This window comes from Malaclemys terrapin, chromosome 12 (assembly GCF_027887155.1).
Source record: "Malaclemys terrapin pileata isolate rMalTer1 chromosome 12, rMalTer1.hap1, whole genome shotgun sequence".
Taxonomy (NCBI): domain Eukaryota; kingdom Metazoa; phylum Chordata; order Testudines; family Emydidae; genus Malaclemys; species Malaclemys terrapin.
Genome location: NC_071516.1, coordinates 6,122,667 through 6,149,564, shown reverse-complemented (window position 1 = coordinate 6,149,564; position 26,898 = coordinate 6,122,667). Strand labels below are relative to the sequence as shown.

The following is a 26,898-nucleotide window of genomic DNA, read 5'->3' as shown; positions in this document are numbered from 1 at the left end:
CCCCTGTTCTAAGTTTACTTGGTCCTGCCTCAGCACAGGGGGCTAGACTTGAGGATGTCCCAAGTTCCCTTCCAGCCCGACATTTCAATGATTTTGCAGTTACATGAATACAGCTGGCCACTTTCCGTGAGCAATCTCCTGTCTGCAGGCACAAGTGCAGGGTGGTGTGCATGCAAACACCAATCTAGCGGCTCCTTAAAAATGCAGCCCTGCTTTAAATAATTAAGTGCTTCTGCTCGTAAAGCAGACAGGGCGCTGGGTCGGGGCTTGTCACACTGAGGGCCGGAATTGCCAGTGTCACAGATGCTGTTGCCTTTCAAGATGGACAGCAAAGCTTGTCTAGCCGTTAGGAGACTTGCTTAGGCCTTGGGAGCCCTGGGCTCAAATCCCTGCTCTGCTACAGATTTTCCGTGGGACCCTGGGCAAGTCACAATCAATTATTTGAAATCAATGGGTACTAGGTTCCTAAATGTCTTGGAGGCTCTGGAAATGGGATCTCAGTTGCCCAGCCATACAATGGGGATAACAGACACACACGTGCACACACACACGCTGTCACTGTGGATGTTGCACCAGTTTATTGGTAAAATGAACATGAAGCCTCACAAATGCTGGAACATGCTTTTCCTTTTAAAGAATTTCCACTGGACCTTAATGGTTAACATCCAGTCGTTGACATATAAACTCTTACAAGCCGATGTGCACACATGCGCCTCAGGGAGAAGATGGCAGCATCCTGGTGACGGGGATGGTTTCTGCGCGATGCACTGGGCGCCTACAATTCATTTGCCAGCCTTTTGGGCCTTCTGGGCCGACTTGGTGACCTTGCCAGCACCACCGCTCTTCTTCTCCACGTTCTTGATGACGCCGACGGCCACGGTCTGCCGCATGTCGCGCACGGCAAAGCGTCCTGCGGGGTGGGGGGATGGAGAGGAAGGAGGTGGCGTGAGAACAACAGGAGCATGTTGCTGTCTCTAACACTTGTAGAGCCCCATTTCAGATTAGACCTAGAAACCCCTTCTGACCAGTCCATGCCCAGAGCAGGCAACAGACTTTACCAGGCAGATGGTGGTCAGACTAGAACAGAGGAGGAAGGACGGCTCAGTGGTTAAGGCACCAGCCCAGGACAGGGGAGACCTACATTCGATTCCCTGCTCCAACAGATTTTGTGTACGATCAAGTCACTAAACGTCTCCAGGCCTCAGTTTCTCTCTGTAAAATGGGGACAATAGTCCTGCTTACCTCACAGGGAGTATGTCTGTTAACAAGTCTGAGGTGCTCAGATAGCACATAATGGGGGCCTGATAAGTACCTAAGACAAACAGACCTGCAGTAAGGAGGGACAGTGGGCTGCCCTAGAGGGACAAGTCACAAGGCATCTTGTTCCACCAATCAGCAGGAGCTGGGCGTGTTGCGCTCTGCCCCTCAGGGAGGCAATGAAGAGATCCTCATATTTACGGATGGCAGCTCCAGGCGAATGCCTCATTCAGAGCCCTGCACCTCCAAAGGAGCCCTGTGCTGCACAGGAATGCCCCCTGTGCTCTGAGATTTGTTTGCCAGCTTCTCCCTCTCACTCAGTGAAGGGGCCGTTCGGTGACGTCGTCTGTCAACCCCCCAGGCTTGGCTGATTCAGGCCCTTGAGACTTAAGGCATTTCCTGAGCCAATATGGCATAGGGAAGGGCAATTCAAGGACAGCATGACCTTGATGCAGGTGCCTATCGCAGACCTCATGCAGTTCCTCCTTTGCTCCATGTAACCCTATTTCCTTAGGGTTTAGTGTGGCTGATTGAGAACCGGCCAAACAAACGTCCATGAAATTGAGAAACACAGTTGATATTCCTGTCCATTCTACAACCAGTTCCAGATACTAAGCACCACGCACGTGGGCCACATGAGCCCTGCAATGCGATCCCACGGCTGCTCTCCTTAGATTTAGCTGAGACTACAGATCCCAGCATGCAATTTGGCTGAGACTACAGATCCCAGCATGCAATTCATAGATTTAGCTGAGACTACAGATCCCAGCATGCAATTTGGCTGAGACTACAGATCCCAGCATGCAATTCATCTGAAGAAGTGGGCTGTAGTCCACGAAAGCTTATGGTCTAATAAATTTGTTAGTCTCTAAGGTGCCACAAGTACTCCTGTTCTTCTTACTCTAGTGGGGCTGTGTGAGGTGTGCACAGATTGCACCTTGCTATTAGCTGTATGAGCAGGTGCACTAAACTCTCTTCTAGGCAAATAAGCAAGGCCTGCAAGTTGCTACAGAGCTGCCAATCAGGCTCTCAATTGGGAAAGGTACATAAATACCACTTCACTGATCACTTACCCTATTATTGGTACTTCTGTCCTCTAAGCAAGGAATGAAGGTGATATGTGAATTGTTGCTGTGCTAAGTAATCTAAACTCATTGTTATCATCAAGCTAGCCTTCGCACTGCGACACACTGAACTGAAGATTCTGTAATCACCCCCTTATTAAAATGTTACAAGAGATTTGTGCTGTGCAAGTTAAAGCATTACCACATAAATACATCCTGGTGCACGACAGCATCCAAATGGATCTGCTTTAACACCTCCCCCTTTGCAGGAGCTGGGACTCCTTGCCCCAGAAAGATCCATCCCGCTGAGTGCAGTAGCCTGTTCGCGGATGACATGCTTCGTTAGCTGCCAGGATTTGATTTAAACCAGAAAACCCCAAAAATTCACAGCCTGCATCATAAACGCTATGTCAGCAGACTCAGAGAGACTTTAAGTAGCTCAAGTGTCTTTCCAGTTAGGGACCTCCTCACCCTGATGTGATACGTGGTTTCCGGGAGGTAACAACTGACCACGGCCTTGGAAATAACCAGCCCTGAGCCCCCCTTTTGTGGGTATGAAGAGTAGGAATGTAAACAATGGGAGGTAAACAATGAACCCGTTGTCTCACCAAGGGGTGGGTACTGGGAGAAGCTCTCCACACACATCGGCTTCCCAGGGATCATCTCCACAATGGCGGCATCTCCGGATTTCAAGGATTTGGGGTTGTCCTCCAGCTTCTTGCCGGAGCGTCGGTCGATCTTCTCCTTCAGCTCAGCGAACTTGCAAGCGATATGCGCGGTGTGGCAGTCAATGACAGGGGAGTAGCCAGCGCTGATCTGGCCAGGATGGTTCAGAATGATCACCTGGAACACAGAACAAAACGGAGCTCGCCAGGGTACACGGAGGCAAAAACCGTGAAGGAAACCCCTTGCCGCTCCCACGCAGCCCAAGTACACAGTATGTTGTGGGGGCAGGGAGTGAAGAAGATACTGCCATCTAGTGGCTCTCTATGCATCCGAAGAAGTGAGGTTTTTACTCACGAAAGCTTATGCCCAAATAAATCTGTTAGTCTTTAAGGTGCCACCAGACTCCTTGTTGTTTTTGCCATCTAGTGGCTGGCACTCAGTGAAAATAAGACAGACTTTCATTACCAGCTCTCAGAGTTCTCCCTTAGCTTAAGCGCTAGGAGACCTGTATTTTGGATGCTGACGGACCAACGTTCTAGTCCCAGCTCCCTGGGCTGCATGTGAGCGAGAGATTCATCTGGTAATTGTATCATCTCTGGAGAACATCTGTTTGTTACAAGCCTTCTCCCGGCCCAGCCTTCATAAAGACCCATAGAACCTCGCCTCAGCTCCTCCGCCCTGATGGAGAAAGGCTGAAGGGGGAAATAGGACAGTTCTAACAAGCAGCAGTGGGGACTAGGGTCCATGAAAAGCCAACCATGCCCAGTTTGGGTTTAAACAAGGAAAGTAGAAACATGATGTAAATGACCTGAAAGGCTGGTATACACAGGTACATAAAAATCCCCCAAGTTTCAGCTGCATACATGGAATCCACTAGGCTACAATCCACTATGCTTGCTGTCCCTAAAGTGCTGAGTAATGTTGCTGTGCACTGTTCAACCGCTGCTGTGTTCCACCCCAGAGGTGGCTACATTTCAGTCGTGGTGAAAGCGATTCTTACATCTGCATGTACATAGCTTGAACACCAGGTAGTTAAGAGCTCTGGGATCTTTCTGGGAGAAAGGTACTACATAATTATAAAGCCTTCCCCTCGAGCTGGCTGTGATAGTCTCTACCAGCCTCTCACAAGTGCTGCTGCCTGGGGCAGCCCTTCTTGAGATGATCTTATCCATCCCGGCAACCTGATGTACCAATAGGCAGGCCTTGGGTTTGTTCCGTACCTGTGACCAGAAAGTCCCCAGCTTGTCCATGCATGCGCTGATGGATGCGACTCACAGACCCCCGTTACCTGATCACCGTTCAGTGCTGCTGACCTGAGACGTGAACTGCGCTGCCTCCTGGGGCGGGTCCGACTTGCTGTCCCCGCAGACGTTCCCGCGGCGGATATCTTTGACTGAAACATTCTTCACGTTGAAGCCGACGTTGTCTCCTGGCAGGGCCTCGCTCAGAGCCTCGTGGTGCATCTCCACCGACTTCACCTCAGTGGTGATGTTCACTGGGGCAAAAGTCACCACCATGCCAGGCCGGAGGATCCCCGTCTCCACACGGCCCACTGGGACAGTACCGATCCCTGCGAGGGAGGAGAGAGGAGGCGACATGAAGACAGCAGAGCTGAAAGCAATCAGCTGATCATATTCCCAGAGACTGTGGGCCAGACCATCAGCTGGTGGAAAGCACTGAAGTCAGTGAAGCTATGTCAGTTTACACCAGCAGAAGATATGGGACTATTTGCTTATTTACGGCCTAATCTAGAACCACGGGGACAAGATCAGCTACCAGGGCCCCTGGCAATGCCTTGCTCTGTGCCAGAGAAATGATACCCATTCAGTGCTTTGAGAAACCCTCTATAGCTCAAAGAAGGGACCTCATCGCCACGACTAGCTCTGCAGCCTCTGGTCATCCGAAAGAAGTTCCATTCTACCCATGTAAAGCCTCTTGCTTTAAATTCATAGGGACAGGAAAGAAATCTCCTGGCCTGAATATTGCTAAGTGCTTTCACAGCGGCCCTGACAACGCACCTGATACTTGCTCAGAATTAGCGCCTAGGTCCAGGGAGCGACAGAACGACAGAGGGTATTAACCAAAGGGAGGCTTTTTACCAACTTCCTCCATCTCAAGAGTTTGGAAAATTCCATGAGTTATGTAAGAAACACCAAGAGAAATGACCTTGCAAAGATGCCAGGAAGCCTGGCTGGATCTGTCCCCTCCTTGGAGTCAGTTCTCGTACCCCCCGCAGTATTGTTTTCCTCCAAACACTCGTCTTACTCCATGGGAAAACCCTCTGTATCTGTTGCTCATGCCCTTGACTGGGACCCACTAACTAATGACCATGTGATCTGATGCGGCAGGTTAACGACTAAAGCCCAGGCCACAACAATGCACTTTAGGAGAGAAAAATTCAATCCATGCCTGACTTCCACACTGAGCAAGTCCTGGTGAGGGGAGGGGCTGCAAATTGATTGTGAGAGATTCAGCAGACATTGCCTTGTGCCGTAAGCAGGAGGGACTCCTGCAAGATATTTATATCCACGGAGACCTCAGTTCACCAGGGCAAAGGAGACAGTGGCTTAAATATCCCAGACACAGCTTGCCGGGTAGGCTAGCTAACGCGGGGTTACTGATTGACACAGGCAACTGGAAAGCACCTGACTCGGGAGGGAGGGGAAGACACCAGGTGCCAACAGGGCAGAGAAGGATCTCTCAAGGGCACAGGCTATTGGCTTGCTGATCTGACTTTTTCCTTCAGTGAATTTTAGTGCTTGTGCGACAGACAGCGCTGGTGACATCGGGGCATAGCGCCAGGGGGCACTGAGCAAACCTCCTTCTCCCAGCTCAGACACAGCACCTACCTCAGAGCCTCCTTGCTGTCCCGATCCTGGCCTCTAGCACAGTTTAGCCAGGGTACCTCCAACCAGGCCATGCAGTGCCCGCTGCCATTCTGGCCTGCAGCTCCTGTTAAGCACAGACTGAGAGCTGTGCAAAGCTCGGTGGCCATTTTATGAGGCAGACACGTGTTCCTTGCGAGGAATCATTAACATACATTTCCTTTTGGGCCTTAGACCAGATTTCAGCAGACCCCTGTTTCCAGGCACAATCTGGCACCCACAACATTCATGCTCAGAAAATTAATTTTGGGTGCAGGTTGTGCCCCCAAAAGAAACATTCTGCAAATGCCTCCCTAAATCCCCAGCCTTGTAAAACTAGCCACCGATGGGTCTCTTTGCAACAGTCCTAACCCAATGTTCCCTTTAGCTTCTTCCAACCCTTACAGGTTTGATTTTGGGTGGAGTTTGCGAAGTCCAACTAAGTCAGCCCAATTAGACCTGGAAAATGTGGACAATAACTATGGGGGGGAAATCTCTGGTCCAACCACCAGAGGGTGCTGTAATTAGGGAGAGAAGACAGCAATCGCTTTGCTCACCGCCGATCTTGTAGACGTCCTGAAGGGGCAGACGCAGAGGTTTGTCTGTAGGGCGGGTGGGAGGCAGGATGGTATCCAGAGCTTCCAGCAGCGACACTCCACTAGCATTTCCTTCCTTACGTTCTACCTTCCACCCTTTGAACCAAGGCATCTGGAGAACAAAAGGGCAGAAGCATGCACTGAGCGGGCCAGTTCTCTGCGGCAGAACCCTTCAGACCCAAAGTCCCATACAAATGTTCCAGCAGGAGATGGGCATGCTAGAAGCCCCGTATCCACGTATGATTCTGGGACAGCCATTCAGCCACTGAATCTGAACCCCGTCTCCAGACAGAGAAGCTCATTTCTCTCCAGGAGAGCAGAAAGCTCTTTATATGAGCTGGGGTTGCAGTCACCTGCTGACCTGTCTTAATCTGGCTCGACTCATTTAGCAAGGAGCAAGATCATCCCGTGTGTTAATCTAGATCTGCCTGCCTTAACTCACCAGCCGCTCCAGCAAGGCCTCCCAGCCCCCATTCTCTCCTCTCATTAGGAGCAGCACACACCATATGTTAGCACAAGTAATCCAGTGACACACCCCCAAATCTGTCCCTATTCACCTTTGCCCTGATGACTCACTAAACCCCAGCTAGGGGCAGACCCAAGCCTGCAGACTGCTGGACGCTCTAGGGAGGGGATGCCCCCTATTTTGCGACACACGCAGCGGGCTCATCTACGGGCAGAGTTACAGTGGCTTAAACTACGGGTGCAACTTAAAATTGACATTATTAAACCAAGGCAAAAGTCGGCGTGGATCCTCTGAAAACTGATCTCAGCCTGAAGTCTGCTGATCAGGAACAGGGTTAAGCCAAGTCACTGATAAACTGAAATAAAAGGCATCCGCGCAGGGGTTTGCTCGGTTTCACCGAGCTGGTTTAAAGCCAAGTTAAACGCATGCAACTCCAGTGTGTAGAGAAGGCCAGAGAGGGGCGTGCATGGGAGGAAAGAGGGAGAGGATGAAGAAAATGGTGAGATGGGCCATTGAGAGGAAAGTTTCTCAAGTTAGAGGGAGAAACAAAGAGGGATGGAAGGGAGCGCTGAAGAGGAGGAAAAGCAAGACAGGCGACCTCAGGGCAGGGCAGGGAGCGCTGACGCAGAGGTGAATGTGCAAGATGCCTTCAAGTCTTGCCAGTCTCTCAAGCAGCAGGTGTCAGTGACTGTTTAACTGCCTGATTTAATTGGCAGCTTGTTCCGGGCACTGAAGCTAAGCTCCCCCCAGACCTGAATGCCAAATCCTAGCAACCCTTGCAGGGCACCATGCCATGAAACTCTAGTTCGTGCTTGCAATGCAAATCGAGACCATGGCTGGCTTCTGGCAGCAAGCGGCACGTTCCCAGACCTCCCTTCGCGTTTGGCTTCGTGGCCACCAACACAGAGACAGCACGGCCACCTGCCAACCGTGCAGGACAGAATTCCCAACCGTCAGCTCTAGAAAACAAACCTCTTCCAGGCGAGCTGCAGCAGCAACACCTCAGCTCAGCCAGCAGAGGGAGCAGAACCTTCACGCAGGCCTGACACAGTCCATCCAATAGACAGTAGTGACATACCAAATACCATCAGGTTCCTTTAACCCGGACGTTAGGGGTAACCGGGAAAACCCAGCGAGGGGAGCCCTGCCCCAAACAGCTTACTCTCTGAAGGGACAACAGGCAGGAGGAGAAACAGAGGCACAAAGAGGGGAAGTGATTTGCCCAAGGTCACCCAGCCGCTCAGTGGCAGAGACCCAGGCCTGCTGACTCTGAGCCCAGTGCCCTCAGAAAACAGCCCATGCCCTCAGCTGGGAGTCACAAAGGAGAGAGACAGGAGAAGCAGGAGACAAGGAGTCACAGAGCTGAGTTACCAGGGCCTCATCCACCTCCCTCTGGAGAAGTGTCTACTGACAGGCTCCTGATTCGGAGCCAATGGCCACTCTAGGTGGGTGTTGACCCCCATGAATGTCAGAGCCGTGCCAGTCCGCGTCCCCTGTCACTTGGGAGGTCTCTGGGAGCTTCCACCTCTCGCTTCCCTGACGGCTTCGGGTGGGTGGAACAGCCTCCGCTGCTCCCCATCGCAGAGTTCAGTGCAGGACATGCCGGGGGAGGAAGGATGTGAACTGGAGCCATTCCTGGGTTGCTTTAGCCCACACCGGGGACTGAGCTGTCTCCTGGTGGCTCTGGAATCTGGGAGGTGCAAAGGTAGCAACCAGGCACCTTCCTTCCCCCCCAGCTCCAAGTTCAGCCCAGCCACGTCCCTGGAGCTCTTAGTAAAATAAAACTTGCAGTAGGATGCTCTAGTGGACAGGAACCAAGAGTGGCACCCAGAGCTCCCAAATTCAATTCCCTCTGCCACTGATTTGGGCATGCCAGACAGGGCCCGATTCCCAGACATCCTGAGTACCTCTAGTCCCCACTGACTTCAATTGTGCTCAGGACTACTGAAAACTTGGTAAACTTCTCTGGCCTTCTCTACACTAGGAAAATTAGTACCAATGGGTTATAGCAATGGCCCTCAGAGATGCAGCAGATTCAATGGTAACAACAGCATAGGCCCTAGTGTAGACAGCGCTCCATTTCATAAGCTTGTGGCTGTACACTGGTCCAGCTGTACTCTTGATATATTACAGGCACTCCATGTTCTAGTGTGACACACCTTCTGTGTCAGAGGTTCCCTATCCATAAGAGGGCATCCCACCTCCCAGAGGTCTTAGGTCTGTAAAGTGCTTTGAGGAGGTAGCTTTTCAGGGCAGGGACTGTCTCGTTGTTCTGTGTTTGCACAGTGCCAAGTACAATGGGGCTTAGATCCCTGACTGGAGTCCCTAGGGCTACTGGAATACAAATAATAAAACACTGTATCTAAGCACTAAGTTCTATATTTCACACTATCTTGGCCTGATTCATCTCTGCTATACCAGTTTTCCCTCATGGTACTTTTAATTTACACTGGGGTAAGTGAGAGAGGAACCAGGCTCCCTGCGGTGTTGCCAGCTCTGGGTATCTGGTGTTTTTCGTAAAGCCCCAGCGCTTGGAGTCAGGTGATTCCACGAGAATCTCAGCGGGGTTTGTTTTGTTAAGTAAGTTTCCAGCAACTACGCACCACACCACAGAAACACTAATCCAGGAACCAATCCCTGTAACAAACCCCGTTACCTACTCTGTGCTCATATCTACTTTAGCGACACCATCAGAGGACCCACCCACATGAGCCACACCATCACAGGTTCATTCACCTGCACATCTACCAATGTGATATATGCCATCATGTGCCAGCAATGCCCCTCTGCCATGTACATTGGCCAAACCAGACAGTCTCTACGTAAAAGGTTAAATGGACACAAATCAGACATCAGGAATAGTAACATACAAAAGCCAGCAGGAGAACACTCCAATCTCCCTGGACACTCAATAGCAGATTTAAAAGTAGCCATCCTTCAACAAAAAAAAACTTCAAAAACAGACTTCAAAGAGAAACTGCAGAGCAACAATTCATTTGCAAACTTAACACCATTAATTTGGGCTTGAATAGGGACTGGGGGTGGTTGGCTCACTACAAAAGCAATTTTCCCTTTCCTGGTATTGACACCTCCTCATCAATTATTGGGAGTGGACTACATCCACCCTGATTGAATTGGCCCTGTCCACACTGGTTCTCCACATGTAAGGTAACTCCCTTCTCTTCATGTGTCAGTATATTTACGCCTGCCTCTGTAATTTTCACTCCATGAATCTGAAGAAATGAGTTTTTTATCCACGAAAGCTTATGCCCAAATAAATCTGTTAGTCTTTAAGGTGCCACCGGATTTTTGTTTTTGTGGCTACAGACAAACGCAGCTACCTCTCTGATACTTTCCAGCCCTGGTTGTTCCACAGAAAAGCCTGAAAATGTGACTCCTCAAGGCTCAAAACCAAGACGCAAATAAAAAAGGGATTCTTTCCAAGCCAATCGCACGGTTTTGGGAGAGCTGCCTGGTGAGTTTTGCGCCCTGCGGGTTGGCAGTGCCGCCTTGGAGCCCTGCTAGGGTGGCTGGAGGCAGGTGGGTTTTCCTCAGCACGTCTGCCCTCTCAACACCTCAGGGCTGATAAATGAGTGAACCTTCCTCCGCACCAAAGCTCGGGACTTTGCACCTCCCAGGCTACAGAAACCTTTGGCTGAGACTGTGTGAGGCAACAGTGCCATCTAGTGGACAGTCTCCCTCATTGCCATCACTGACATTCTCTCTGGCATTCCTCCCTGACAGTGACAACACCTCTGGGACACCAGAAAGCACAAAACTGTCTACAGTGACATTTCTGCCCGACTCCCTCATTGCTAGCTCTGCAGTTTCCTGCCCAGAACATTTCCGGTATTTAGGAGGTAGTTCAGTATCAGAATCCATTAGCTACTCCCCTAGGGGGTAGGATTGGGAGCCATCAGCAAGCAAAATGTCCCTTTAGCCAACAAAGACGGACTTAGGAAACTCTCCTATTTTCCCCAATCTTCACCCATGTCCACTTCCCAGCACAAACACGCTTGTCTCTACATACTATGGACGTTGCTTGTCCCCTATATCATCAGGGCTTGATTCTCTGCTGCCAGGCACTGTCACATACAGCTGGGAGTATGCAGGGCTGCCCTTCTGATCTGGTACCATTTCACACCCACTTCGCACAGGCATCAAGGGCAACACAAGTGCGAGGCAGCAGAGAAACTGGCTCTCCAGGTGATGCTTCCCACCCGGTGCCTTCAGGCAGGGCAACACTCACAATCCAGGCCTGGCTCTGAAGTCAGCTACCCCTGATCGCCTTATGAATCATCTCAGCTGTGGGGCTTTCTACTGAGACAGGTGTATTCAGGCAGGGTGGAGGCATGGGATGGAGGAGCTATACCATGGGAGGGAACCTGGGAAGAATTTTGGGGGGGAGGGATAGCTTAGTGGTTTGAGCATTGGCCTGCTAAACCCAGCGTTGTGAGTTCAATCCTTGAGGGGGCCACTTAGGGATCTGGGGCAAAATCAGTACTTGGTCCTGCTAGTGAAGGCAGGGGGCTGGACTCCATGACCTTTCAAGGTCCCTTCCAGTTCTAGGAGATAGGATATCTCCATTAATTTAGTTATATAAAAATAAAACACATTTTTACTTGACCTAGTTTGAGGGCCAAGGTTGGCTGGTGAGAATGGGATCAGCTCCTGGTGGTCAATGTCCAGGCAGGGATGGGTTAAAAAAAAACTACAGAACATGGTGGCTAGAGCCTATGCAGGTGCAAAGCTGCTAACTGGAGACCATTCCCAGGCTGGAGTTTAATTAGTCAGAGAGAGAGGACTGACCAGCTGTAATCAAGACCAGCCAAGCTGCATTTCTCTGTGCTGCACCCTTTGTGGCCTGGGCCTATAGGGCCAGAAGGGGCTGGTAGACCTGACCTCCTGGCTGCAGGGGCTTGTGGCTCTGGTAGACAGAGGATACAATAACCACACTAAGGAAAAGGCAGAGAGGACCGCTACCGTTGATTAAAATGGCTCAGCCTCTCCAGGAAACTGCACTGTTCCCAAGCCCCCTCTGCTCCGGCAAGTGACTGTGCCTGGAGAAGCCTCTGCTTCTGTGCGGCAGGAAAGGTCGAAACCACAGTAGTTGGCAGCCAGCCCTGCACCTGCCTCCTCCTCCAGCCGGTACCGACAAGAGAGAACGGGCATCAGTTTCCAGATTGAGTTTCATGCCTTTGTCCAAACTACTGGCTGGGATGGAGAGAGCAATAGCCCAGCAGCCTCGAGTCGCAGGACTCGGTGTGATCACGGGCCCTTCCCAGGAGCCACTCACTCCCACCCGGAAATTCAGGGAAGGAGCCCCAGATTCTTTAGCAGCTCATTCTGCAGAACTGCTCGGCAGGTATTTCTAAAGGAGAGGACCCTGGGGTGGGCTGGGGAGTGTGGAGACACTGCCTGACCCGGCGCCTCTTTCATTACAAATTAAACACTGCCTTCAGGGCGGTATCAGGAACCGATCTTTAAAGGGGCGTGTTGCTCATCAGCTGGGCCCAAAAGAGCCTGAGACCGGATTGCCAGCCACAGGAGTAAACAGCCTCTGCTCGAGACACCTTCCCTGAAATAGGCTTCTAAGCGACAGAAAGCTGCAAGGGGAAGGGAAAAGCCAAGTTCGCATGCCCACTGAAATCCATTTCTCTACGAACTTCAGTGAGCTGTAGATCTGCCCCCGTTGTGTAGAACCAACATAGGCCTAGGAATTGATGTTCAGTGGAATGCATTATATTTAACCCTTAAACTGATGGGCACATGCTAAATCAAGCAATCCACTGGCCCGTTCCAGAAGTGTTGGTCTGACAGCATGAGCAGTTAAACAAGGTCTGAATGGAAGCGGGGTACCAAGATGGCTGGGAGCGTAGCACAGAATCGTCTGCCGGCCAGTGTATGTTACTTTCGATCTCCTCACTGCTTCCAAAGTAGGAACCGGGGACTGGTCCAAAATGACGGTCTCACGAAGATCTCCTGCAGCAAATGCAGCCGGGCTGTGTCCTATTTTATTTGGATGAGGCCACTACATGGCATGGAGGAGAATGAAGCTGCCGCGGAGCTGCACACTCGGAGCATGTGACTGCCTTGTGCTTTAATGGAACCCAGCCAGAAAATGGGGGTGGGAAAAAAAAAAAAATCAAGCCTTTACTGTGAGGGGGGAAAACCCAGATGCTGCTTCTCACTAGACCCCTCCTAGGAGAAGTGGCGGTAGGGGGCGCTAGTCTGATCTTTTGGGTAAGACATAAGACTGAAGTCCTGGTCATTTGCAGAGCCTGATCCTGCAAATTGTTGTGGTCACTGGCTGCAATCCAACACAGTCAGCAAGCAAGGCCTTATTCATACGCTTAAAATTAAACATGGGCTTAAGTGCTTTGCTGGATTGGGACCAGAGCGCTCAGCACCTTGCAACAGCTCGTCACTCAGCCGGATTGAGCCAATGCTAAGGGTCTTGTGGTGCGTTCATGAGCGTAAGAATGTTAAAATTCTACCCATCCAAGCTCCCGCTGCCATTTCAATTGACGGGGGCATTCTAATGTGCTGTTCAAACAGCTGCCGGCCACCCATCCCCGAGAGAGCTGCCTTTGTCTGGCACGGGAAAGCTATTTCTGCACATAAGCTTGGCACAACCAAGGGGTAGCGTTTAGAAAATGCTATTTGGATGAATGGGGCCAGCCCACTCAAGTAAGTTTAAAAAAAAAAAAAAAAAAAAAAAAAAGTCCTGCGTGCCACAGCCTCACTCTGCACCTCCACCGCCCGACCTATTAATAGGAGGGTTGCTCAGTATCATCTTCCCAACCCAGCAACTGGTGACCTTTGGAAGCCTGTCTAACTTGAGTCTAGTCAAGAACCCCTGGTACTTTCCTTGTAGTGACCAAGATGGACGTTACCCCAGCTTCACGGGGAGAGGAAGAGACTCTCTAAAGTCCAAGGGGGCAAATATTCTCTTCTAAGTTAAGCCTGGTCCTCTTCTGACCAGTTTGTCCTATGGGGGCTCAATGATGTTTGAATAACGTTTCATCGTTATAGGTGTAATTACAGCACATCCCTCCTCTAACCGAGGTACTTAGGATAATGTACCCGAGCACCTCACAGTCTTTATTTTCACAACAGCCCTGTTTGGAAGGACAGTGCTATTATCCACCTTCTTATAGATGGGGAACAGATGCACCAGAGAGGCTAAATGACATGGCCAAGGTAACCCGGGGAGTCTGTGCCAGACCAGGGAATTGAACCTAGATCTTACAGGTGCCAGGTCACCAGCCCAACCACCGGACCCTTCTTCCCCTTGGGTTGTGGTTAGTTTTTTCCCCACCAAAAAAAACTTCACTATACGAGTGTCACTAGCCTAGAAGACAGGCTGTCTGGCAAAGGTGTGCTGACAACTGCAGGAGGCCCCTACAAAGCCCTATTGTCACACCCGCCGGGGAACAGCTGCTGCAAGATTAAGAGTTTAGACGTTTCTCTTTATCATGGGGAACGGCAGCTTCTCTTCTCCTCCCATCTCGGCTGAGCAGAGGAGGGGGTGAAGTTAATTTTCCTATTTTGATTTTGCCATGCAAAAAAAAAAACAACCACCTGTGGCCCCCAAGACATGCCATGGGGTACATCTGGGGAAGCCAAGAAGCGGTCCTGCCATGTGGCAGTGTACAGAACAGGCTCACCACTAGGTCATATGCCTTATAGGGGAAGGAGCTGCTTCTGGTACAATAAACGGTCCCTGAAATAGCTCATTTCATTCTAGGTACCACATCAGAAAGGTATGGACAAAGCAGGTCGGAGGAGATCAGTGCGATGAAGGACTGATTTAGGAAGGAAGAGTGAATGAGCTACATATGCACAGCTTGGGGAAGTGAGGGCTAAGGTGGGAATAGGAGAACAATGTAGCAATATGTCCAGGATGTACCTGTTGAGGAAGGAGAGGGATTCTCTAGCATAGTACATGGCACATAACTAGGAGGAATGGGAACAAATTTAGACAGAAAGGGACATTTAGAATTAGTGTCAGGAAATTCTTCCTCAGTTGGTCTCTGAATGGTTTCCAAAGGGGAGTGGTGAAGCTCCACTGTTTGGGTCATTTAAAACTAGAGTAGAGTAGACATAACCCTAGCTAATGTCCTGTAACGAACAATCCTGGATGATCTGATGGACCATCACTTTCATGACTATCTTCTTGGAGAGTCTTGGGTTGCCCGAGTAATGAGACTTATCCAATGAGACACACACACACACACACACACACACACACACACCAATGTGTGGCTGCTCTATTGACACAGACACTTCTGAGAGAATTTCCCAATGCCTGATAGGTAGAAACTAGACTGAATAAAGGGAACCATTCCAAGGGCATGACCTAGTTTGTGTTATTTCACTGAACAAACAGTGCAGGAAAACGTGTTATGCTCCCCCTGGGTTTGACAGCCGCTTTGGATAGATCTGGTTGCTAGGAACCAAAGGCCTTCAAATTAAATCCCTAAGGAGAAGTCACTCAGATCAGCTCCTGCAGCTGTTTATACTTATCTGCCGTGGTATCAGTCCAACACAGGACGATAATCAGGGCCCTGAACCCTAGGCCCATTTCATTTGGTCAGCTTGATTAAAGCTGTGGGACAAAGATCTATTTTTGCATCACAGGTCGTTTTGCATCACAGGGGTGCATGCAATTTGCATTCATTTTGTACAGCACAAAGGTCAACCTCAGCCTGGACTTGAGCAGCTTTGAAGAGGCAAATCTAGCACCGCACCCATGCACACTTACATTGGGAGATGGCTCCAGCATGTTGTCCCCATGCCACCCGGAGATGGGCACGAAGGGGACTGTGGCAGGGTTGTAGCCGATCTTCTTGATGTAGGCGCTGACCTCCTTGACGATCTCATCGTAACGCTTCTCGCTGTATGGCGGCTCTGTGGAATCCATCTTGTTGATGCCCACAATGAGCTGCTTGACACCCAGCGTATAGGCCAGAAGGGCATGTTCACGGGTCTGCCCATTCTTGGAGATGCCAGCTTCAAATTCACCTACGCCAGCAGCAACAATCAGCACGGCACAGTCAGCCTGGGAGCAAGAAAGACATGAAGCAAATTAAGTGTTGCTGCCAACCCAAAGGAGATCTGTCCTCCGCTGCTGTGTCCTTGGTTCCTCTTGAGTGAGAAGGTTCATAATAACCTCTCCATGCAGGTTCCCTCTCTGACATGACTGCTCCCACTAGCCTACATGATAAGTAAGAGCATCCTCATCTTGAAAGCAAGCCTCCTCTTTCCTATCCTGCCAAGTCAGCTCTGCCCTATTAGGAAATTATTTGCTATTGTACTAGGGAGAGAGGATGATCTTGCGGTGAAGGCCATAGCCTGGTACTTGGGACTTCTAGGTTATGGTCCTGCTTTTGCCACAGGTGATCTTCAGCAAGTCATTTATTCTTTTGTTCCTCAGTTCCCTATGTGTAAAATGGGGCTAATAATACTTTCCTACCTCACAAAGGTGTTGTAAGGGCAAGTTCATTAATGCATGTGCAGTGCTCACCTGCTAGTGACTGGGGGCCACCTAGGAACCTAAACGGTTTCTCAGTCCCTATTGATCCTTTCAATCCCTCGTTGCTTGTGAGTAGCTGCCCAGTGCACACCGGAATAGGGTGAGCCTGCTCCTATCCAACACTTCTCTCTGCGGTGCTCGTCGAGGATTAAATACTGCTCCTAATTACATCAGTGGGAGTATTGCCACGGATTTTAACAGGCCCAAAATGAGTATTCCCGAGTCTCTCGAGACAGGCATTGTCTGAGCAGGTGCTACTGAAACTCCAACCCATATAACTCGTGTGCCAATTGTGCTACGCCAGACTGCCAGTTGAGCTTGGTCTTGTGACATGGGCTGGGGACCAGGACAAGACCATCCAACTCGAGTTCACAGCAGGGGCCTGATCTAATGCCCATTGAAGCCAATAGAAATCTTCCAACTTACCTCAATGGACTTTGGATCAAACCCCATGTGCACAAACCCAGCATACCATTATCTATCCCCGCTACCAGGCAGGAGTTCTCTCATGACCACGTTCCCTCCTCCGCTACAGATAGGGACTACAATGGAAGCTGCCTGCATGCATGAGAAGGCAGTACATGGTTTCAAAAATATGCATGGGCACCCCCATCCATCCTGCACCCCAGGGTGTCACCCAGCTGCCCTGTCCCCTTCCCGGGTGCCGCCCACCAGCATGGCACATTTTCACTTTTAATTCCTGCAATCCTTCTGCTCCTCCTCTCATTGTTCTCACCTGTGAGGTCCCTGTGATCATGTTCTTGATGAAGTCTCTGTGGCCCGGGGCATCAATGATGGTGATGTAGTACTTGGTGGTCTCAAACTTCCACAGGGAGATGTCAATGGTGATCCCACGCTCACGCTCAGCCTTCAGCTTGTCCAGCACCCAGGCGTATTTAAAGGAGCCTTTTCCCATCTAGCAAGTGATTAAAAGAAAAGAGGAGAGCACCTAATGAGAAGAAACCTGAGCCCAGAAACAGATATGATAGTAAAGAATTATGGTGCAATATTGGAAAAATCCCTGACCCAGTATTGCTGGCTATTAGGTGAAACTGTGCAACATTGCTGGCTAACAGAAAACGCTGTTTCTCAATCCAGAAGTCCAGGTGTCGGTGTAGTCAGCCAATAGTTGAAATGAACACCACCACAGTATAATGCCTGATAGATTAAATCAATGAGATGATGATAGGATATTGCTCTTTTACGCAGCAGCCAACAATGTGATGTTGCTAAACGGTGGCTGAATTCATGAGCAAACCTATGCTATGATATTGCTGACTAATGGATGAAATCGTGGCCAGAGGTATCCAATGCATAAAACCATGCTGTGTGGGGCTAATCAAAGTAAATACCATCATGGTGTGACAGGCCTTGCTCATAGGTAAAGTCATGCTGTGATTTTGTAGCTAATGAGTAAAATCATGTTTTCTTTGTTATATTGCTTGTCAATTTAGCATTATGCCCACATATTAGCTCACTACCTGTGTCTCCCCCTTATGTCTCAATCTACATATATTCATATAGTTGGGGAAGCCACTAAATTAGGTTTTGCCATGTGTTGGCTCCATCTTCCTCCCTCTGGCCTTTTCTGATGCCAAATCTTGATCAGAGCCTTCTGAAATCACACCAGTAGGGGGAGCTGCTCTTTCCCCTCCTGGATTGGAGTTGTGTGCATCCCTCCCTAAGTGTGAACCTTCTACCAATGAAAATGAAGTCTCAGATAGAGGGGTGGGTGGGGCGGGGAGAACTATCCTGCAATAGGCTCTCTGACTGAGATGCACTGTAGTTACTTGGCAGTGCTTGCAGAAATAAAGGTGTTAATGCTCATGGATATTCCGGTCTTTAAAAACACCTGAAATATTCTACACCAAAAAAATAGACCTTATCTAGAGAATTAGGTCATTCGCCATGGCATGCTTCGCCACTTCCTATGTAGTTCTCAAGAGCATAGCAAATGCCATAGCAGATTCATCTAGTCCAATAGCCTGTCTACAGTAGAAATCAGTACTAGATGCTTCAAAGAAAGGTGCAACAAACTTCATATGGGGCAATTATGGATGATCCACCCACAGTGGAAGTTTCTTCCTAACTACAGGCTGTTAGTTGTTGCTTGTGTCCTGAAATATGAGAGTTAATATTGCTGCATAAAAGTTTATCCTCTCTAACTTAACTGTGGATGTTCTGCTACTGTGTTGTTAGTTCCATTGCCATCAGAGTCAATGGAAAGTCTCCCATTAACTTCAGTGGACACTGGATCAAGCCCTTAGACAGCTGCCATGTTCCATCCCAGAGATAGAGACGTGATTCCCCTGGGCACGATTTGTGGAGTACAAATTATTAATGGAGTGCAGACTGCTTACACAGATTTATCTTGGGAATGACTTTGCATCTGGCTACAGAGGGTGATGGGCATAGTCCTAAAATAGTTGAAAAACCTACTCCTTGCTACATGGAAATAAACTGCCACACCGAGCAAACAGAAAGCCTACCTCTTCTGAATAGGTAGTAATGAGTTTCCATGCATTTCTAAAGGTGCATCTTCACATGTCCTTAGCTATAGGTTGGTGGCACTGGAAAAAGCTATACAAAGAAAGGAAGGTCCCAAGCAATCCTTGTGTCCTTACAGCTAATTTACAAGGAATTCAGATTATAATCGGGATCTGAGCAAGTGCTAACAGTTCAACTCCTTTCAAACTTGCATACTTATTTGTCTAGCGCATTATTACAAATGGAAAAGGACAGGGGTTATTCTTACTGCAAATAATTACAGTTCGAAATAGTGTGGCTATATCAGAGAAAAGTGCCAGAGAAACTGCTTTAGCTAGTGGAATTTATTAACAACAATACATAGATCTCATAGCATTTTTCATACAAAGTACTTTGCAAGAGACGGTATCAACAACCCCATTTCATAGATGAACAAACTGAGGCATAGTGTGAGGAAGGTCACAGGTAGAGCTGAGAAGAGACCCCAGGTCTCCGGGCTCACAAACCACTGCTCTGCTTGCTTAACCATGCTGCCTGTCAAACTGTATCCTCCCAGAAGAGCAGACTGGGATTTGAATCTAGTCTGAACGTATTTGGGACGGTTCTTACCCTCATCTCTATAGACTATACCTTCAACATACAACTGTGCCTTCTTATTTGATACCTCACAACGTTCCTCCTCACTCAGAAAAACAGATGATTGAGAATTATCAAAGAGAGAGGGTTATTTGCTTACCCACCCCCAAAACGGGGGGGGATGGTCCTTCCAGATAAGTGCTGAATCACACTAAAACTTACAATGTCATGCATAGCTTGACGACAAATGTGAGCCTTTATTTAACAAACAGATCCCCTCCCACCCCCGCACTCCCCGCCATCCCCCAGGTCCCTTTCACTGGGTATATTCAGTTACCCAGAACTGGTGTAGAAAAAAACCTGTATTATCTAGCTTTACACAATAACTCTACTGTTAAATACCAGAAACTGCCTGATATTTCTCAATTAAGCTAAGCATCAAGGACAGTTATGTTCTAAGATCAAAAATAATGAATACAGACACCGTCCAAGCTACCGCAACCTCTGTGCTCTCGTGAAATAATTCTCTCCTTAAAAAAAAAAAAAAACAAAGGAGAAAAGATAAAATAGTACCGGGAAGGGGGGGAGAGAAGAGAAGCAGTGGTGGTTGTCATTTTGTTTTGTTTTTTTATTCATGCAGGCCTCCATTTCCTCCTAATGCAACTTAGTGAAAGAAAAACCCCTCCACAGCCCTGCATCAGAAAATGGAGTCTGGAAGCTCAGTCAATAGGCTATTAATAGCAGCTTCTAGCCCCTGCATATTCTGGCAAGTCAGTGAAAGTGTCCGTTCAATTCAAGTGGCTGCAGTCACATCTAGAACAACCTAATTATACTGCGTCTCACTCATCGGTACAGGACAAAAATATCTACGAGAACAGCACAGTCCATTTTAAAACAGAGTTTAGACACAGGATGCAGCTCTTGCTGAGAGAGCTGCAAAGGGAACGGATGACAAGGTAGAGAAAAAGGTGGTTTATCCTGGATGTTATTCCGTAAATGCAAAGGGTTAAGAGACAATCAGCAAAATGTCTATTCAAGACTGGCAGCTCTAAAAATGCGGCCATTTTTGTATATTACACATATTGAAGCGTATATGCATCAGACAGATTTATGATGGCCACAGACCTTTTGAAAAATGCATCAAGGCTCCTAATGGTTCATCTCACTAGAATTTACCATTGCCACGTTCTGAGCTCATTTAATTTAAAAATGTCATTCTGCAAAGGTATTTCTTCCCTTTTACTCTATGCATCTTCTCTTGTTATATGCTTTGGCTTTGTATGTTCTACGGTGAAAGCCAGATAAATGCATTTATTATTATGCTGCTATTATTATCGTCTTTATAAAAGAGAAATCATAAAATTAAATGAAGTACACATATTTCAGACCAGATTTTCTACTTTGACAGCTACTGTCAAAACTACACACAAGATCCCAAACCCAAGAATGTAAATCGGTTTTACCAGACTGGATCAGACCACCTACCCAGTATCTAGTCTCTAACAATAGCCAAGACCAGCTGATTCAGAGTACAATGCAAGAAATCCTAGAGCAGGCAATAATGGAATAATCTCTTCCTAGGGAAAACTTCCTTCTAGCTCCCAATATTTAGATGTTGGCTTATGCCCTAAAGTACAAGCATTTATCTCTCTTCCAGAATATTTATTCTTTTAAAGTTATAATATGTTATCCCTGTAAATCTCCCAAATATCTTTCAAATCATGCTCAACTCTTACCCGCATTGATATAATGTGGCAATGAGTTCCACAGCCAACTGGAAGAGCCAGAGAAAAGGGTGCAAAATGTCCTCTTTTACCAAGGCCAGAAGAGTTGGAAAGGCCCAGAGGCAAAGGGATATTGGGAGAATAGGAACAAAGGAGGGCAGAGGAGTAGAGGGAAGGTTGAGATGGGGCACAGGAAGAAGGGAGGAAATGTAGGGAACAATCCTGCACTGGCAGGGGATGGATTGGATGATCTACAGGACTTGTCCATCACTCATTTGCTGAGGAGGGGACAAAGGAGAAGGCACGGGAAGGGTCAGAGGCCTCACCTCAGCAGCTTCCTTCTCAAATTTCTCAATGGTCCTTTTGTCAATGCCCCCGCATTTGTAGATGAGGTGCCCAGTGGTGGTGGATTTCCCAGAGTCCACATGTCCAATGACGACAATGTTGATATGCGTCTTCTCCTTCCCCATCCTCTTGGGTTATGTTGGAAAGGGCCGACGCTAAGCAAAGGAGCGGAAGAACAGCTGCGTTTTTTGGTGGAGGCTGGGGAGAGACAAACAAGAACATCAAAAGAGTCTGACAGCAACAGCAACAAGACCCAGGGCAACCAGACCTTCCCAGCAGCTTCACCCAGGCTGAGTCTGGCGGCCACAATGACAACACTGTTTAGCTATTTAGACATATTTTTACCTTCTGTCTCCTGAATTAAGGCACACTCTCCCCAGATACCAGCAAGCTAGATGTAGGCCAGACATAGTCAGGTTTGTCTGTCCACCTCCCTTTTTTGTAGCAGTGATGGAGCCTGCCTGCCTCTGGCGTTGCTGTAGCTGATGCTAACTCCACTCATTTTCTATTTCTGTATGCTGTGTAAACCCTTCCAAGCCCCATGCAGGTCACCATCTTTTCAGCCTTTGCAAGCAAGCCAAAGATAGGTGATGAGACTGCTCGTTCAAAGTGACACGTAATAGGGGCCCCAAACATATGATCCTAGTTAGCCCTTGAAACCCTGCCAGACCGACAGCCTCACTTACAGGGGGTTGTTACTGATTTATTCCTGGTGCTTCTGTGTTAAAAATGCCAGTGATTTCTAGGCACTGCCTCCATTTCACGCACTGCTCTGCTCTCCGAGGAGCCCTCAGGCATCCATTCTTGTCTAGGCTTGTCTCAATAGAGGTTCTAGAAGATATTCAATTCCTTTCTGGTTCCCCATGGACTGAAATCTCCCAAGGAGCTCATGGTTAGGATGACAATATGGTGCCCACAAAAGGGAACAGCCAAAAATAACCCATGCTCAGCCCTCTCCCCAGAAGGTGAAATGGGAGCTTCCAGAAAACACAGCAATGCCAACCGAGCATGCAGCAGCGACTTTTCTTCCACACATCAAGATAAAATTGAAGAAGAGGTATCGAAAGACGGTATAAAAGCAATACATCCAGCTATCTGCCTCAGCCTCGAACAGGACCCTGTAGCGCTGCACCTGCTATGGTAACCGTGCAGAATAGGAGCCTAATAAAAACGAATTTCTTTTATCCACCCTTAAAGTTAAAAGAGGTCAGGGAAAGTTTGCTGGTATAATACAGATTCCATCCTGCACTCAGTGATATCCCCTGGGACTGGAGCAAACCCCTCCACCTTTTTTACCCTTCATGGACCTGGCTCGTATTATTAAATCAGTTATGCTAATACACATTATAAGCCAACAAAAATGAATGCAGCTCTTTCAAGTGGGTGCATCCCACATCCTCCAGCTGCAATACATTCAAGATAAGCAACCTCCAATGGTTTCAGCAACCTCTCGACCGTATTTTTTTCAGGGTTAAAGATGCTCAGTGCCTTTATTTACAAGTCGGTAGGAGGGTCAGGCATCTTGGGCTGGAAAATCTAGTTGTGTGCAAGCTCTGCGAACGGTCAAAACCCCACATACAGCACCTGATGGAGTCTGGTGACACAGCCTCCCCTTCTCTGCCCCTCCCTCTGGGTTCTTTTTAAACCCGGACTGCCCCAGACGGGGCTAGTTCAAAGCAGTTATGGACTATGATTCCCTTTCTTAAGCCTTTCCTAGCACCCGGCATGCTGAATTCTACCCCACATTTTCAAATCATCCAGCCACCTTTTCCGAGCGATCTGCAAATCCCCAATGTAGGCATGTCTTCCCTCCCTTTCCTGGGGGGTGTCAGCACAAGGTCAAACCCAGCCGCTGCCCCCCTCCCGGCCTGATTTCCTGCTCTCGCTCCCCCCACTTCACCCCAGCCCAGCGTGGGAGCCGTTCCCAAGCCCCCAGCGTGGCGAGCTCGGAGGAGACGCGTTCGCCAGCCGCCGCAATGACACTGCCCTGACCCCGCCGCTTAAGAGCGGCGTATGCCCCGAGCAGACAGGACCGGCTCCGGGCCAGCCTTCGCCCCGCTTTTTGGAGCCCCTTTTATTCTGCATCGCCGGCGACCCCGGCTCGCCCTTCATCGCTGCCCGGGCATCACTCGCTGCAGCGCCTCCTCCCACCCCCGGCTGCAGCCCCCCGCTTTGCAGGCGGCCCCGGCCGCGAACCCCCGACCCTGCAGCCCCGGGTTCGAGCCGGCCCCGGGGTCCCCCGTTCCCACCGCAAGCGGCGGCGGCTGGGCGCTCTTACCGGTGGCGGCGCCGGGCTCAGACAGGAGAGGCTGCCAGCTTCGGCTCCGGCGGCTTTATCTCCCTGGGAGGGGGTCCCCCTATTGCCGGTGCCGGCGCAATGCAGTGACCCCCTGCGCTACAGCAATGCGGTACCGAGCGGGGCGGAGCCGGCGGAGGGGGAGGGCGCCTGGGAGCAGCGAGAGGCGGGGGGGCAGGGAGGGGATGGGGGTCAGAGGATGGGAGAGGAAGAGAAAAATAGAGGGTGGGGTGGGGTGGGGAGGGGGAGCTAGAGAGAGGGGGTGGGGAAGATTAGGGGGAATGAGGGGGTGTGGGGACGAGGGGGAGCTGGGGGGGATGGGGAGGAGGAGGGGAGATGGGGGAAGCAGGAATGGGGGGGATTGGGGAGATAGAGGGAGGGGAGATAGGGGAAGCAGGAATGGGGGGGTAGGACGGGGAGATAGAGGGATGGGGAGGGGGAGATAGGGGAAGCAGGAATGGGGGGAGGACGGGGAGATAGGGAGGGGGGATTGGGGAGATGGATGGAGGGGGAATGAGGAGATGGGGGAGATAGGGGGAAGCGGGAATGGAGGCAGGAGGGGGAGATAGAGGGAAGGGAATAAGGAGGGGGAGAGGGAAGCCGGAATGAGGAGATGGGGAGGGGAGATAGTGGGAAGGCGGGGGAAGGGAATGAGGAAGTGGGGAGAGGAGGGGGAATGAGGAGATGGGGGACAGGAATGACAAACTGGGGGGAAGGGAATGAGGAGCTGGGGGAGGGGGAATGAGATGGGGAGGGGGAGATGGGGGAAGGGAATGAGGAGCTGGGAGAGTGGGGAATGAGATGGGGAGGGGGAGATGGGGGAAGGGAATGAAGAGATGGGGAGGGGGAGATAGGGGGAAGGGAATGAGGAGATGGGGAGGGGGAGATGGGGGGAAGGGAATGAGGAGCTGGGGGAGTGGGGAATGAGATGGGGAGGGGGAGATGGGGGAAGGGAATGAAGAGATGGGGAGGGGGAGATAGGGGGAAGGGAATGAGGAGATGGGGAGGGGGAGATGGGGGGAAGGGAATGAGGAGCTGGGGGAGTGGGGAATGAGATGGGGAGGGGGAGATGGGGGAAGGGAATGAGGAGATGGGGAGGGGGAGATGGGGGAAGGGAATGAGGAGGGGGAGTGAGGAGAGGAGGGGGGGATAGAGTGTGGATGGCAGGAGAATGGGGTCAGAGGAAGGGCTGGGGAACCAAGAAGTGTCTTGCAATAGGGCAGCAGAAGGAGGTGGGCAGGAAGTGAGGCTCGAGGTCCTATCCAGCCACAGGCTGGGCAGAGTCAGGCCTAGCGGGGATATCTGCACCGTGTGGCATCGTCAGCACTAGGCAGCTGGCTGAGGTCAGCCGTGACTGGGCGCTGCTACCATCCAAAGGCTGCGGGGTGTCCCGTGTGAGACGAGCTGGTGGGCTCAGAACATTGTAGGGGACAAGCATCCACATTGCTGAAACCAGCCATAACATGCTGCTGAGGGCTGAGTGGGCCCTGGAGAGAGAACTTCTCACCAGCCTCCCAGCCAGGATTGAGGCACACGGCTGGGGCCATGAAAAGAAGCTTTCACTTCCGGGCCCTGTGCTGGACCTGTTCTCTGGCTCTGAACGCGACTTGCTTTGCAAACCTTAAATTCCCAAAAGAAAGAGAGAGTTGCTCTTGTGTGACATCACTTGTCATTCCCCAGTGTAGCTGCAGGCTGGATTGCTGAAACACGGCTGTCCCTGGGCCCTTTTAGAGTAGGCCGCATTTGCCCCCCAAAGCCTGCAGGACATAGCAAACTGCCTGTGTGAGTGCTGAAGGCCTAGTGAAGCATTAGCAGTGATTGATATTCACCACCTAGGAGAGGCTATTGCCATTACAAATTGAATTCTGGCAGTAATCACAAGGCTATCAATTCAATCTCTCTCCCAACTTATTTTAGCCCATCCATTACTTTGGAGAAGACACCAAGGCTGGCCTGACCTGATTAGATTGCAAATTCACCTCAATGGCTAGGATGTAGGCTTAAAAGCTACCACTCCACATTTTGTTAGTGGTGGAAGGAAGTGTGTGCAGGGGAGGGACAGTAGATACCAGCAAATAAATGCTACAGGATAGGGAGACTTTTACAATGGAATACACCTCTACCCCGATATAACGCGACCCGATATAACATGAATTCGGAGCAGCAGCGCTCCAGCGGGGTGGGGCTGCACGCTCCGGCGGATCAAAGCAAAGTTCAATATTATGCGGTTTCACCTATAACACAGTAAGATTTTTTGGCCCCCGAGGACAGCGTTATATCGGGGTAGAGATGTACTTCAGAGGGAGGAAAAGCATAGAGAGGCATTCAGAGCTCTGATGCTTGTTCACAGAGGGAAAGGCATGTTCAGGTCTGCATGACCTGTTTGGAAGTGGAAAGAAAAGGCTTCTTTCTAGATTTGCACAACAGGGTTTCACCATGGCTTATAAGTAATAATAATCATACCTAGCTCTTTTATATAGCACTTTTTCACCAGTAGATCTCAAAGCAATTCACAATCTTTAGTGTATTTATCCTCAGAACATCCCTGGGAGGTAGGGAAGTGCTATTGTCCCCATTGTACAGATGGGGAACTGAGGGACAGAGAGGCCTAGGTAACTTACCCAGGCAGCGCGGATAAGATTTTGGATTCATCAAATATCAGTGTGTCTAATATTTAAAGCAGGGGACTGTGAGTTAGGACTCTTGGAGTCTATCCCAGTCTCTGCTATCGATTAGCTGTGTGACCTTGGGCAAGTCACTTACCTTCCCTGTGTCTCAGTTTGCCAATCCTTAAAATGGGGCTAATGATTATCTAGCTCACAAAACTTATTTGGAAATAATTAAATCCTTCTATAGCTCTCCCAGACCTTCAGGTGAAAAGTCTAATTATTAGATTCAACACTGGTCATTTAAAAATGACATCAACATGCATTATTACAGCAGGAAACACTAGAGTTTATCAGCAAATATACAAATGAACAAATAAAGCAAAATATGCTGTATGCCCTATGCTGATTCA

General features: G+C 49.6%; 1 protein-coding gene across 2 annotated transcripts; it reads right to left on the bottom strand.

The window, feature by feature from the left end:
• Positions 1 to 550: 550 nt before the first annotated feature.
• Positions 551 to 23,999, bottom strand: EEF1A2 (eukaryotic translation elongation factor 1 alpha 2). Of its 2 annotated transcripts, none has more exons than XM_054045623.1 (8): positions 23,862 to 23,999; positions 21,565 to 21,781; positions 17,188 to 17,367; positions 15,681 to 15,977; positions 6,409 to 6,559; positions 4,301 to 4,557; positions 2,930 to 3,164; positions 551 to 910 (listed from the first exon to the last, which is right to left on the bottom strand). In XM_054045623.1, exons 2-8 carry the CDS (start codon positions 21,706 to 21,708, stop codon positions 783 to 785), a joined length of 1,392 nt encoding a protein of 463 aa, XP_053901598.1. In that variant the 5' UTR covers positions 21,709 to 21,781; positions 23,862 to 23,999; the 3' UTR covers positions 551 to 782. The 2 variants fall into 2 exon arrangements, with proteins under 2 accessions (XP_053901598.1, XP_053901599.1); XM_054045624.1 differs by lacking the exon at positions 23,862 to 23,999 and adding an exon at positions 21,929 to 22,019.
• Positions 24,000 to 26,898: the final 2,899 nt, after the last annotated feature.

What these genes read in the sequence shown, in the direction of transcription:
- EEF1A2 (XM_054045623.1), bottom strand. Translation starts at nt 21,708, where the DNA reads ATGGGGAAGGAGAAGACGCATATCAACATTGTCGTCATTGGACATGTG. An exon ending in TGATCACAGGGACCTCACAG is followed by an intron (nt 15,978 to 17,187) that starts GTGAGAACAATG and finishes TCTTGCTCCCAG; the next exon opens with GCTGACTGTGCCGTGCTGAT. An exon ending in GGACGTCTACAAGATCGGCG is followed by an intron (nt 4,558 to 6,408) that starts GTGAGCAAAGCG and finishes CCTCCCTCGCAG; the next exon opens with GGATCGGTACTGTCCCAGTG.